Consider the following 13,763-nt stretch of genomic DNA (forward strand, 5'->3'; position numbering starts at 1 on the left):
GCCTACCGTGGTTTATGCTTAATTCTTAATGCCATTGCCGCTATGCTGCTCTCCGCTTCCGAGAGCGCCTCTTTTCCTCTCCTTGCCCATTTTCCTCGGTGCTGATTACACAAAGCAAGGAAGTCAGTCTGCCCCTCGTGCCTCTGTCAAAGCTGACCACGCTGTTATCAGCCAAAATCACTGGTTCTGACACCTCAGGCTGCAGTAAGGTAGGAACTGTTGCTCAACAGGGAACGGCTGCTGCATTTGCCTGCTGTCTACTTCAAAGCGCTCAAGGGGTGGGGGTTCAACTGTGCAAAAGTGACACCGACTGTGGCAATTTGCACACCACCAGCTTTGTACCGAAAACACTACCGCTCGTGCTTGCAGAACGAAAGGAAGATCAAGGCAGAAGCAAGGAGATGGTTTGTGTTTCTGTGAGGTCATCAGAAAAGGATTCCTCTCTCACCCCACACCACCCTGAGAGATGCAAAGGGTTTGCACGGTGGCAGCTGTTTGTCACCACATCAAGACCAACTCTGCTGGGAAACCGAAAGGTACAGGATGTGGGGAGCATCGGAGGAGTGACTGAAAAGACAAAGCTTTTACCCTCTGTCTCTGGCATCCTTTTCCTCAGGATGTCAGTCCTCCTTCACCAGTTCTAAGCCATTTCTGTCTCCTCTTTTTGGAAATGGCCGCTATGCCCCAGTGCCACTGCAGAGCCCCTTTGCATCTTCCCCCCACCCAGGTACCCAGCCCATATTCACCCAGGGACAAGAGAAACTGGAGTACTTACATTATACCAACTCTGGCTTTTCTGTAAGGACAAAATAAAAGAGAAGCATTAGTTAGCACAGAGATCTTAGAAAGATGGACAGAGAAACTAGGTCCAATCTGGTTTGTATAATTAGTGAAGTGAAAGTGGGATTAAACTGATGATTTCAATGGATTTCACAGTGTGGTCTAACACAGTTATTTCCAGTTACAGGAACAAAGAACAAATCCAGAAGCACGAGTCCATAATCGGAAACAAATCAGGCTAACGTGTGCATGTCCACATGCACGCACACACACAAACTCACGCATGCATGCTGTAATCATTTTTGCAGAACGGCAGCGCCCACTAGCAACACAGGAGCAAATAATCATCGTATTGCCAGCACTTCTCTTATTAGAGGCTTCATTCTTCCACGCCTGCTGGCTAGGTTGCAAAAATCACATTGCGTTGAATAGACCCTGTGCAAATAAGCCCTTGAAGAACTGTTAGGAGGCAGGGACACAACTTTACTCACAAAAGCCATCGGGCAAAGTTTTCAATAGTATTTTTAAAAGGAGACATACACAAAGCCAGGAAAACTGCTGAAGAAAATTGCTAGAAAAGCTAAGAAAAAAAACCCAAAAAACACCAAAACAAACAAACAAAAAAAAAAAGACAACTCCAAAAAAACCCACTGGGGTTTCTTCAGAATTTCAGTGCACAGTGTTTTGCATCATCTGCACATGTGATTTTTTTTTTTTTGTCCTTATCATGGCTTTTCAGATGGGTTGGGAGGACAGGCCACATGTCACACTGGAGCGTATGAAAAAGCTAGCTCAGCTTGGAAAGTCACACTTGGCAATTTTCGGCTGGAGGTGAGATTTATCTGCAGAGGCAGGAAGAAAGAAGCTTCACAGTCCTGCTGCAGTCAGGCTGGCTTTCCGAGGTCAGGACACTGGGCAGAACTCACAGAACGTACAGGCATCCCCCAGTTCAGGGTGGATTTACCTTCGGGCTACGAAGCCGGGAGGCACCGTAGCCTTTCCCCACCAACAGTGGTCAGCCACAGTGCACATTGCCGGGCACGTTGTGTGTTGACAGCCACACAGCTGTGTCCGTCCCCCTCTCCCAACCAGCAACGGCATCTCTACATCACACTTGGGGGAGCCGAGCCTAACAGACAAGGACTGAAGCAATATTTCACTGCATTTCTTTCTTTAAAGTCATCTTGCTTCTGACCTTGGACTGGGAGTGTTTTTCACAGTTTTATACCCAGTTTGGAACACGAAGGAAAACATACTGTTCTCCAACTTGTAACAGAGCCTGCGGAAGTTTCCCACAGAGAGTTAAGTTCACATTCACCAAAACACAGAAAGTACCTGCACTGGGATAGCCCACGACAGGACCAAGGACGTACAGGATGTTTACCAAAGGAAAAAAGTCAGTGCAAAGCCTTAATTGGACCAGAGATTTCTGTGAAGACATGGAGGTGCTCACACTGTTCTTTCCCTAGACCTTCCTGCTTTCAGTTTCCAGTGCTCCCTGTGTGCCGCTCCAGCAGACAACCTTACAGGCATCTGGGTCTTGTTCCCGGAGCCAACATTTCTGAAGGATCCCTTGCAACCTTGAGCATTTCTGCCAGTTTCGCTGCACTGGTCTCTAATGGAAAACCCCACGGTATCGTAGTTTATGCCAAAATACAGAAGTGTGACATTAAAAACAGGAACATTCCCAAGGCCTTTCCTGAAACCCTGAGGAAAGGATAGGAACTGAAGAACTGAATACACATCAACTAACCAGAGGAACTTCTTCGTACTTCCTACACTTTTCCATACTGGGCCATACCCTGCATTCATAAAGGGTCTGGTTGAAGTCAGCCCTTGCTGCAAGTAGGACATGAAAAAAGGGCTTATACAATTCAGCCTATACTAAAAAAAAAAAAAAAACAGGGGAATTAATCTTAAACCATGTACACACCACCTTGTCCTCAGGAGCACAGGGTCTAAGACGGAGTGATTTTCCTGCAGATTTGTTTTGCCATCTGTCTGCCTTAATGAGCAAAGGCATAACTCAAAAAATCCTGAGGAAAAAAATTCATAATCAAACTATAATTGGCATAGATAAAATAGAGACATTACTGTCACTGTGTCTTCTAAATCAGGGTGCATATGCTGTGGTGTCAGCACACTGCAACAGGACTTCATTCCCCTCTGCTGCTAATTGCAGTAACTCTTTTTTTCTCCCTTCACATTTGAATTTCTCCAAACCAAACCACAGCTCCTCTGGAAAGGAGCTCGGCAGCTCCTCCTTCCTTAAGCTCTTCCACACAATTATACTGACAGCCAAGGTTCATCCTTTGCCTCCACCAAGTGTTCTAAATACAAGAAGATTCCTTCCCGCAGCCCCCATTTTGCAGGTAAAACTGACTACAGCAAGTCCAAAGAGAAGGGAGACTACCCACATCCTTAATCTACCTTTAATTTTATTTACCTTTTCTTTTTTTTAAACTCACTGAGAGTCAGAATATAAGGGGATGTGAACTGTGAAAATCAAGAGACGGTATAATGAAGAAGAAAAAGGAAAAACATATTCTTACTTTGAGCAGGTTAAGTCTGTCATACTGGAAAAAGAAACCATAAACATTAGAACTGAAAAAAGAAAATAAATAAGTAACAGAGGAATGGAGTTGCACACAGAAGTGGAAAAGATGTAACTGATTTGCAGAGACGATACTACAGGAGCAAATACCCGAGTTCATAGTTACATGGCGGATGTAATCAGAAAGAATTTCAGAGAACTTGAGGAAGGCAAAAAAATGGGCTACTTTCTCTGAGCCTTTAATTAATATAGCGTTGCCTCTAAATCTTCATGGGTTAATGAGCTCATATTTGTATATACTGCTATGGAAGACTACAGCTTTACAGTGCAGATGGGAAGCAGTGGATCACGCATATGACGTTCAGCCTACTAACCTGATGCCAACAGAAGTTTCCAGCTTTCAGCATTACTGGGAGCAGGATCACAACTCACTCCTACTTACTGTTGCTTCCAGGGAAATGGAAACCTTTTGCCAAGTGAATAATGACATGCCCTAGAGCTCTAGAAGTATCCCTAAAGCCATTTTACAACAGAGGCAGAGAACCAGGGTGAGGGCAGAGCTCGAAACAGATTCCAGAGCCGTTTTTCCTGACCTGTGTACTTCCAAAATCTATACTAATCGCCCGGCTTCTAAATGCCCTTGGCCAAATAACTCAAAGAAATTGATGACATTTATTCCCAAATCCCTCACCCCAGTCCCAAACCACCAGAATTTCATGACCTACTACCTAAAAGGGGATTACACCACCCAATGGGAGGGGTAAATGAGAAGACACGGCCAAACTCTTCTCATAATCGCACACCGAAAGGACAGGGTGCCACAGTCATAAGCTGCAGTAAGGGAAATTCTATTCAGATCGAAGGAAAAAGCCTGTTCACAACAAGAGTGGTTAAGCACTGGAGCAGGGGCCCGACAAGGCTGTGGGATTTCCAGTCTCGGAGGGCTGCAAAATGTGGCTGGCCAAGACTTTAGAGCAGCCCACCCTAACTGCATCAGGGCTTTGGGCGAGAGACCTTCAGAGGTCCCCTCTGACCTAAACTGCTCTACAAGCCCCAGGGCCTGTATCAAAATTCGTGTTTTCCCCTAGCCTGGTATTTGTCCTCAGCATTCATTATTATCTATAGACAGTGGGGAAAATCTGAAGGATTTGCAACGGAGAGGAAATCACTTTTACCCTTGGGCAAGAGCAAAGCAGTTAATCTGTATTTCATCTGTTGGCTGCTAGCAAAAAGGGGGTTTTTTTTCTGAGTTCAGAAAGCTGTCCCAGAAGCAGTAGTGTTTGCCAGTAAAAGCCTAAGGCTGAGACAAGTCTACAGGGGGTTCGGTCCATGCCACGCTGGTGGGAAAGAAGCTCCAGAAGATTTCCTACAGGTGTCATCCAGTGCTTAAAAACTCCTGGTGAAGAGCGCCCTCTGACGGCACCGCCGCAGCACGACAACTCACGCACCAGACAAAGAGGGCAGGGGACTTCAAGCAGATCTGTCAGCAATTGTATAAACACAGCATCAAACTCATGGGCTCAAGCTGTTTCATTTCATTAGCAAGACAGGTTGGAAAATCCGACCGTTCTTCTTGCAGAAGATGGGTGGGGAGAGGAGAAGAAAGGAGATTTTAAAATCTTTGTCCTGAAGTTACTTGTTCCTAAAGTCTCCCTGGCTGCAACACATACCATCACCACGTGTGGGGAGAATCAGGGGGCAGAATCAGGGGGCGTACTAGCCTGAGTTCCCTCACTTGTACCAGAGAAAGCCATCTTGTGGAGCGCAGAAAACAGATTCAGCCTTCACACCGCTTGAGGCTCACCCTCTGCACAGACCGCGGGTGACCAGGTCTCTGATGCAGGCTGGCAGAGGTCATGCCCAGGATCCCCTTCCCTCTGTGCATCGGCTTCCTTGCACCAGAACTCGTCCTGAGGTCCACTTCCCTCGTTTCTCTAACTGTCTTGAAGTTGGTGGCTTTTTTAATCTCTCAGAAAAGCAAGGGGCTGGCTGCAAGCACATCGCAGTACCACTACACATACCTTTTACACATACGTTGCTCTCCACCCAGGTCCTTCCCACCAGTCTCTCTCCTAACAAACCTCTCCATAGCTTAGCTAAACCGCCTCCAGCTTACCACAGCCTAACCACGACCTGTCCTGACCCACACACCTCTACTCACCAGAAACCCTTTCAGGACTCTGCTACTCCAGACCTGCATTTTCCATAAAACTTCTCTCACACCTCACCTGAGACATCAGTCCCACAGTCCTCCTTTGCAGTTATCCAAGCTACAGATACCAAGCACAAGACAATCTGTCTAAAAAAAAAAAAAACAAACAATAAAGAAGTTTCCAGCAGACACCAGCCATCATGCAAGATCAGGCTGGTTACAAGAGGCATTATGACCACAGGAACATGGTAAGCCAGCACTGTAGACTTCACTGCTCTCTGAGTACTTGCCTAGAATGAAATCTAAGCCATCAACCAGGGAAAAGCCAAGGCACTGATTTCGTGGATTATGAAGCCACATCCAAGCCATTCTGGTTTCAACTTTACTTGTATACATGTGGAAAAGCCAACAGCCTGGCACTTTGTCCAATAAGCATCCCATCTGCATTTCTGATTTTTACACTCTTCTGAGGGTAGCATAGAGATGTGAGATCAAATCTCAAATGATCTTATCTCCAATCCAAGCACCCACAGAGGGATCTTCTACTTACTACCTTTCAGAGCGAGCCCATGAATTCTCACAATTCATTTGGGACAGGTCTGTTCTAACAGGTTTAAGCTGGGTTCATTTGAAATCACTGATCTTTAATATTTACATCACACGGGAAAGCGTGCAAGGGCAGTAAGCTGAGATCACTGGCCACAAAACTACTATTCATCATAAAAAAGCAGGCGAGATGTTATGGAGATCAACTCTTGTTTCTAAAAGGCATAAAGTAAGAAGAGAGAAAAAGAGAAGGAATTACGGTCCTGTTCAGCCTACCAAAGCCAGCAGGTTTCTCCCTGGCAAAGAGAGCAGCTCACTTCAAGGGAGGGAGAGGGAAAGCAAACCTTAAAACAAAAGCTAAAATTAGGTGGAAGTAATTAAGGAGTGTGATGAACAGGCCAGTTCTCACACCATGTGAGCAAATATTAATGAGATCCCAGTGATATAAGTGAAACCAGCTTCTCAGCTACAGGCATCGAGCCGAGCTCTTGCTGACATTCTCACAGCCACACCAGGAGAATGCCTTACTGGGGTCACCGCTCAGTACCACAGGGAGGGTTTCTCAGTGATGAAACAATTCTACAGTGGGGGACAGGAGAGAAAAAAGAAGGCTTACTTTGGAGAGGCGCTTGTGTGACTTAATCGGAGAGAAAGCATGCAGGAATGAAAAGAGAGAAATTAAGGAAAGAAGAAAAATTACCTCACAAATCAAGAGAAGGAAAACCCACAAACCCAACAGAAAGCATTACATCCCCCCGCTTCCTTGGGAAAAGTACCAATAATTAAAGCCAAGCTTTAGTAGTCACCATGTTGGTAAAAATCACACTCCCGTGGCCTTAAATCACAGCACTCCATGACCCAGGGCAATGTAATCCCCCCTACCAAGGGCACCGTTCCCCTGACAGAGCACCCCCGGCGTGGCTATAAACACAGCGTGCCGTGCATCCCGCCTGCCTCCGTCCGCACCCGCACGGCGCGCTTTTGGGGACAGACTGCTGGCTCCACAATGCCCGCAGGTGTCACCCGGTCCTGCTGTCCTAGGTGGCGTTTGTAGGTTCCTGTGTAAACAGGAATCGAGTCTGACCTCAAGGGCCACCTCAGAAATGATGAGTCTGAAATGATTCATCTTGAAAAACCCCTTCGTCCCCCTCTTTTGAACTCACATACACCCCCCTTCAGTGGCGACACATCAGTTCAGCCCAGTGAATCCTATTTCCCCTCCTGACAGTGACCACAAAGGGGAGTGGGTAGACTTTTGTGTACGTGACAATTCAGCAATAAATCGGGCAGAGATCTAACAACTCATTTCTGAGTTACGCCTGCGTCACCACTGAAGTTATTGAGGCTGAAATATTTCACTTCAAAAACCTGGACAAACACAAGTGCTCCTGACAGCTATCTTACGATACACCACGGACACTGGGGTTATAATCAAAGGTTACGTTTGGCTCCCAAGGCCCTCGTGTGTGTTTCACCAGGTCCCACTGCTCACAGAAAATCAAGAGTCACCAAACCTGAAACCCTCTTCCTCAGTACAACAAAGACAAGGCTCTTTCTAATACGGTCAAAAGACAAAAAATACCTTTCTAGGGAAAATATCATCTACCCTGGCCAAAACAGTCGTAACACTGCACCGACTGGAGGCAATGTGCAGAGGATTGGCAAATCAATTCTGTGCAACTCGAACCTCATCTCAACACAGGGCTTAGACAGGACTGGAGAAATGCACGGGCCCTTCACAGGCTGTCTGCACACAGGAACTTTTATTTATTCCATGACCCTCCATGATCCAGATGATAAAAAGTAATCGCAACAGCTGCTTCTCAAGGTCTTTCTCCAAACCACAGAACCCCCCAAGGAAACGGGACCTTGACTGCAAAAAGTTTAGCCTACATGAGCCCCTGTGGAACTGCAGTGCAAGCCATCAGCAATTCATGGACTCAGGTCACTGAAAGGATGACAGGTTGTGCTGAAGTCTGACCTACGCAAACGGCTCCCAGCTAGGGAGAATTTTCACAGGTATGACAGGGGAGGAAGAAGGAAAGTTAGCCAGAGAAAAAAAGGCACAAGACAAAGCTAGCATACTGCATTAAGAGAGTTTAGAACTGGGGACACATGTGCATCTTGGCCAAAGTAATTTGCTTGCTTCTCACCTTGGAGTTCTTGGCCCCACTGCGTCCTGACTGAGAGGAACAGCTACGCTGTACACCCTGCTCCGGCGTGGAAGGGGATTTGTCTGACGAGTGGTCTGAGCCTTTTTCCACCATGGCGTCTCCTTGGGAGTCCTGCGGTGTCGGGGACCGGGAGCGTTTGCGCAGGATTGGGGAGCAGGCAGGCGTGCTGCGGTTTGAGTTACTGGCAGTACTGCAGAAAGAAAGGAAGAGCAAGTTAATCATCTTCAACTCAAACAGAAAGCAACTGTACCCATGCCTTCAGGTGGTGCATTGCCTGCAGATTTCTCCACTAGCACAGCGGACAAATCTGGCCTCCTGAAGCAATGCACCCAATGCCACACTTGGGACTTACGTCCCCAGTAAAATTAGGCTGTAGACAGTTACAATTTACCAGCGGCAGAGGAAACTACAACGGCCTGCCAGTGTCTTTCTCCACCCACTCTTCAATTCATCTGACCACAGATGAAATGCCTACGAGAATGAACTCATTGTCTCCTGTCAGCTCTGAGAGTTTAAAATGATGACCTGAGCTTAGAAAACCTACACTTGCACTCCAGAATGAGGGAGATGTCAGAGTGTTCTCGATACAGTCCTACTCTACCCCTTCTTTATTTTATTTCAGCAAGTGTAACTATTCTCAACAGGATGCACAAAACCAGAATATCTTTTAAGGAAACACTCCATTAAAGATCATCAAAAACGAGGGGGCACTAGGAGGGAAGTCATGATGACAGACAATGCAGTCATGTTCTCCTGCATCAAACCATCCTTTCTCACACCCGTTAAGAGTTGGGCATGAAAATGTTTTGCTCTAATGTAAAAGCTTTCATGATTTTTAAAAAAAAAAAAAAAAAAGTTTCCCTTTCAAAATGGAGAAAAGCAAGACCTTTCAGACTTTTACAGAAATTATGAAACATTTAGGGAAATGGAACTTCTCATCCCATAGCGCATTTGCTGAAGGTAACACTGAAATCAGAAAGCTAGTTACACATTTATACAGAACAGGAAAACTCCGATTTCCTCATTGTCCCTTCTCTTTTGATGCTGCTTCTTCCTGCCAGACTCCTCAAAATACCATACGCTACATCCATTTTTCCCCACGTAACTCATTTCCTTCAGCAGCCAAATCTATTTATGACCGGCCCAAACATCTCCGAGGCCTTTTCAGCCACGGCTGAACTCTGCAACCCGCAGGTTACAGTGGAACCTGGGCTGATCCAGGGATGAACTTGGTGCTAGCTCTGCCCTGCTGAGTTGTTAAGGCACCCTGTTATCTTCTCAGCATTATAAAGCAGACCACATCGGAGCGGCAGAAGAGTGAGCAATAGAAAAAGGGAATTAACAGCTGTAAGGGACTCAATTAAAGAAGCCAGTACAATCAAACTCTCACAGGTTATAATTTAAGCCCAATTATATATAGCAAACTGAAGTTTGCTTCTCACAATGCAAGGTACAATGAGGTAGTTAAAATGGATTGTTTCCTTTCTGAAAATCTAGAAAAGTTGAATTCACACCTGAGGCTTCACTAATTTTCAGATAAAAATCATATTGACCTCTTACTTCTGGGGATGCCTAAAATATTTTACAGATGTTAGTTAGCAGATACAGGTAGATAAAATAAATGCTCCTCCAGTAGTTACCAGGTTTCGTTTAGTTTGGTTTAGTACTGGAAGAGCTGGCCTCATAAGTTATCCTCTATTTGCTCACTGCTTCTGTTAAAGCACAAGTGATGAAACCTTCCCTAGACAATCTGCGGAAAGCATACAACAAAGTCACTTGTGCAAACATTAACAGAATCAAATTTCATACTCGGACATGCAAGGAGCTTGCAATTGGCAAGAACAGCAGCATGACACTTTGCAGAAAATTCTTAGAAGGTACTTTCAAGAATATCAAGTGTGGAAGTTCATGCAGATAACGAACAGGCTGGAGAAAACGGGTTTGCAAAATGTTCTGTAAGCAGGAAGCAAGATGGATTAAATTACAGACTCCGCTCCATTACCTATTTCTACTTAATAGACTGAGAATCATATAGATACATAATAATAAAAAGCTACTTGTTCAAATGCCACCTAAACTGCAAGTTAGCTCCACTGTGAAGACCGGCAGAGTAATTTCCCTCCTTTAGCTTGTTTCTTCACAGTTCACACCTAAGAATGGCACATCTCATGAGTGAAATACGCCAACAGGGTCCTCCCTTCCTGGTCAAGACACAGGAACACTGAATATAACCACACGTAGAGCACAACTGTAGCAATATTCAAGCTTTAATCCCTCTGAATCGTATCTGAAACAAAAGACAATCTGGACCGTTCTCCCAGCAGCGTTACCTGCAACAGTTTAGGTGTATCATGAAGTAAAACTATCAGGGTTTTTCCAGCTTATTGAAATGTACAAAAGTATCGAGTTTCTTTACAGACATCCAGCTGACCCAGTTAAAATGGGTATTTCACCTTTTCTGTCCTCCTGCTGCTCCTGCTCCTGCCTAAGCTCGAGATGTACACACTTTTTGAACAACCCAGCACAGCTGCATCTAGGGTACCAACTGAAGTCAGCAACTACATGCATGTGCAGAAGGTGCTGTGCAAACAGGACTGAGACTTAAGTTCATCAGCAATGCTTCCAGAGATGGAAATGGTTTTGAATTGCCATTTCTACAGTTAAGAACCCCAAATTCTGAGGCTGTATTGCTCCTGCTCATGCTGCGTTATGCTTATCTGACATTACATCAAATTTCCTAAATCTTGCCCCCAGCAGGCTTGATTCAACGTGAACTGGTTTATATGAGAGGTCCCCAGAAATACAAGGCAAGAATTCAAAGCCAATGTTCCCAAGTCACACATCACTGAACTTGTTTGAACAGACATACGTGGTTTCCCTCTACAGCTCTACGAAACCCAAGTTTACCACGCACAACCTCCTTCTCATTTTCAGTTCATGGGAGAGCTCATACTCACAAGTTTCATTCTGAGTTTCAGCTTCAAGCAACTCTATAAAGACCAAGTCAAATTCTGTCAAGGTTCTGCTTGCTCTCAAGTTCCAGTTACAAAGGAGCACTGAGTTTATACTGCTCCTAAAGTAAAACACAAAATAACCCGTTCAAAACCAGAGTATAGCTGCACCACACGCATGTGAAATTCAGATTAAACCTGCTAAAAACTTTGTTACTCTTTTACTTAAACTGTAGTCATATGAGAAACCACAAACTTTGCCTTTTGTGGACTACAATAAACACATTAATACTGGTTCCAATATAGGCTCACGCACACACAGGCACTGAAGATACATTCTCAGTCTTCACACTGAGCACACGCACCAGAACTGCCTTAACACACCTCGTACAGGTCCTGCCAAGCAGCGCGCAGCTGCAGAGGCCAATTCAAGCTCATCACCCACGGTCTTACAAAGCTCCTCAGGTGGGTTTTTCAGTCACAGTTGGGTAACCCACACTGCGGCAGCTACACAGGAGCAGCAGCAACACTAACTAGCTTGAAACCTGCCTGTGTGTGTCCAGGCTCCGTTCACGCTACCGCAACCGCATGTTTTGGTGCCATCTCAGGCAAACTCTGGCCACCAAGTTCATTTCCCGGTCACTTCGCATCTCTGGCACGCTTTAGAAAACTAAAGCCATACATACACATTGTGTTAAGTACGTATGGATTATCGCCTTTGCAGAGAGAAGGAAAACAAGATCACTTCAGGGGCGCCTTCTCGGGCTCTCCCTTAAGCGAGTGGCAAAGAGCCGATCAAACTCGGGAGGTCTGAATCCGCCTCACACCACCCGATGACGGGGCAGTGGCGAGTGTTTCTCACACGAAGGACCCCACGGGTGTGCACGCAGTGAAGAACACGACGAGTCTGTTTGTTCAGCCTTTCACCTCTACCGCAGCAAGGAGGGGCACAACCCCCCAGGCCTGCAGCTCCATCCCGCGCCCCCCCTTCCCCGAGCCCCTCAAAACCCTCGCTGCTCCTGCTCAGTCCCGAGGTTTGAATCCGACCCAAGGCACAGCCATGACGAACGCTTTCTGCGGTTGCCATAGTGACCGAGGCCTGCAATTGAACCAGGAATCGACGCCTGAAATGCCAAAACGGCTTGACCCACTTTGAAAAAAAAAATAATAGTAATAAATAATGCTTTACAGACTTAATTGACCAGAGCGCATTCAGAGCCTCACATGCCCCTGCAGCGCAGCCTTTAGTAGACACAACAGATGAAGTCAGGGACAGAACACAAATAATCCCACCTAAGCAGCAGCCCCTTGCTCCCAGGTGAAGCCCCTGCACAGAGTATATGAAAGCACAGAAGGCAGAGTACATCGTCTTGGTTTATGTTCATACTGTGCCTATGAGAAACACCTTGTCCTACGATTGGAGCTGCAGTAAAAATAACACGAGCAAGCGTGACGCAGCCAGGAAGAGGCCAAAGCCTGTTCAGTCGCATGAAGGACAAGCCTCGGTATCTGGAGCAGCGTAGTGAAGAACTGAGCTTTTCTTTAGGTGGTGGAAAAACAATGAATATTTGGCAATGCACAGACAAGCCACCCAGTCACATCCTACCCTGGACTCTCCACAGTGCAAGGACACAAGGCAAGATGCAAAAAGGCCAAACTTCTGCCTCCAACAGAGTATTTCCTGTAAAGATGTGGACCAGCTGGTGAACAGAGACTTCAGCAAGCAGTAGCTTTTGGGAAAGGCTACGGTCTATACTCCAAAAGCTAAGCTTGGAATTCTTACAGTTACAAAGGAACCATGAGGACTCTTTGCAATGCTTTAACAGAGAACTCAACAAGAAACCTGACTCTGTTCAAGTCTCTTAAATAAATTCTGCATGAATGACCTTCAGGCAGTCCTGAATCAACATGAAAGTCTGTCCATCCTACCAGATCTTCCGAAATAATCATTCCGTCTGCTGCAACAACACAGCCATCCCTGGGCTTAAGACAAGCACCCTGCAACAGGTCTTTCCCAAGTCACACACGCCCCGATAGCCAGCAGCCATCCTCCAGACACAACAGCTCGCAGAAGAGCACTGTCACAGCACCTGCAGCTACACTGTGCAATAGTACCTTGTTGTCCTCTTCTCAGGTGGTGATACAGATTAAGATGACACACAGTAAATCCATTTGAATCTGCCAGTTGCAGTATGCGAATCAAAATTTCGCCAGAAATAATCACTATGTTACGAAGAGTACCAAAGGATTTGTAGCAACAGGGGCTGCTCACCTAAGCAAGTGGCAGCTTCAGGTACACAATGCTCCCTACCTCCGTTGTGGCCACCAGCCTCTCAGGCATCAATGACACCATTCCCTGCAGTGTATTTCTAAACCCTGTGGGCTTCCTCAAGAAGGTCCTGATCTGGAAAGCCTCCAAATCGGCAGCCTCCAAAGTCCACCGCAGTTCTCAAAAGAACTTGCTTTCCAAGAGTAAATCTGTTGAAGTTGCTTGTATCTCCCCGCAGCCCATAGCACCCACCCGACAGGAAGTTCTTCAAGGCCCAAAACTGGCGTTACCAACAGCACTGCAAATGCTGGGCTTAATTATGGAAAGTGCTGAGTAC

General features: G+C 46.0%; 2 protein-coding genes across 16 annotated transcripts in view; one reads left to right on the forward strand and one right to left on the reverse strand.

The window, feature by feature from the left end:
* HSPA8 (heat shock protein family A (Hsp70) member 8) overlaps positions 1–13,763 on the forward strand; it is a 240,724-nt gene that overhangs the window by 38,882 nt on the left and 188,079 nt on the right. The window lies entirely within an intron of this gene.
* The window catches only part of GRAMD1B (GRAM domain containing 1B), a 107,346-nt gene that overhangs the window by 31,152 nt on the left and 62,431 nt on the right, over positions 1–13,763 (reverse strand). For 9 of the 15 annotated variants that reach the window (XM_080366835.1, XM_080366843.1, XM_080366838.1 and 6 more), the window contains 4 exons: positions 8,186–8,396; positions 6,649–6,669; positions 3,333–3,356; positions 776–796 (listed from right to left, as the gene is read on the reverse strand). In XM_080366835.1, coding sequence (XP_080222961.1) covers positions 776–796; positions 3,333–3,356; positions 6,649–6,669; positions 8,186–8,396 — 277 coding nt within the window. Of the gene's footprint in view, positions 1–775; positions 797–3,332; positions 3,385–6,648; positions 6,670–8,185; positions 8,397–13,763 lie in introns of those variants that run through there. The other 6 variants (XM_080366848.1, XM_080366849.1, XM_080366844.1 and 3 more) reach the window with 4 other exon arrangements.

This window comes from Falco punctatus, assembly GCF_963210335.1.
Source record: "Falco punctatus genome assembly, chromosome: 16".
NCBI classification, from domain to species: Eukaryota; Metazoa; Chordata; class Aves; order Falconiformes; family Falconidae; genus Falco; species Falco punctatus.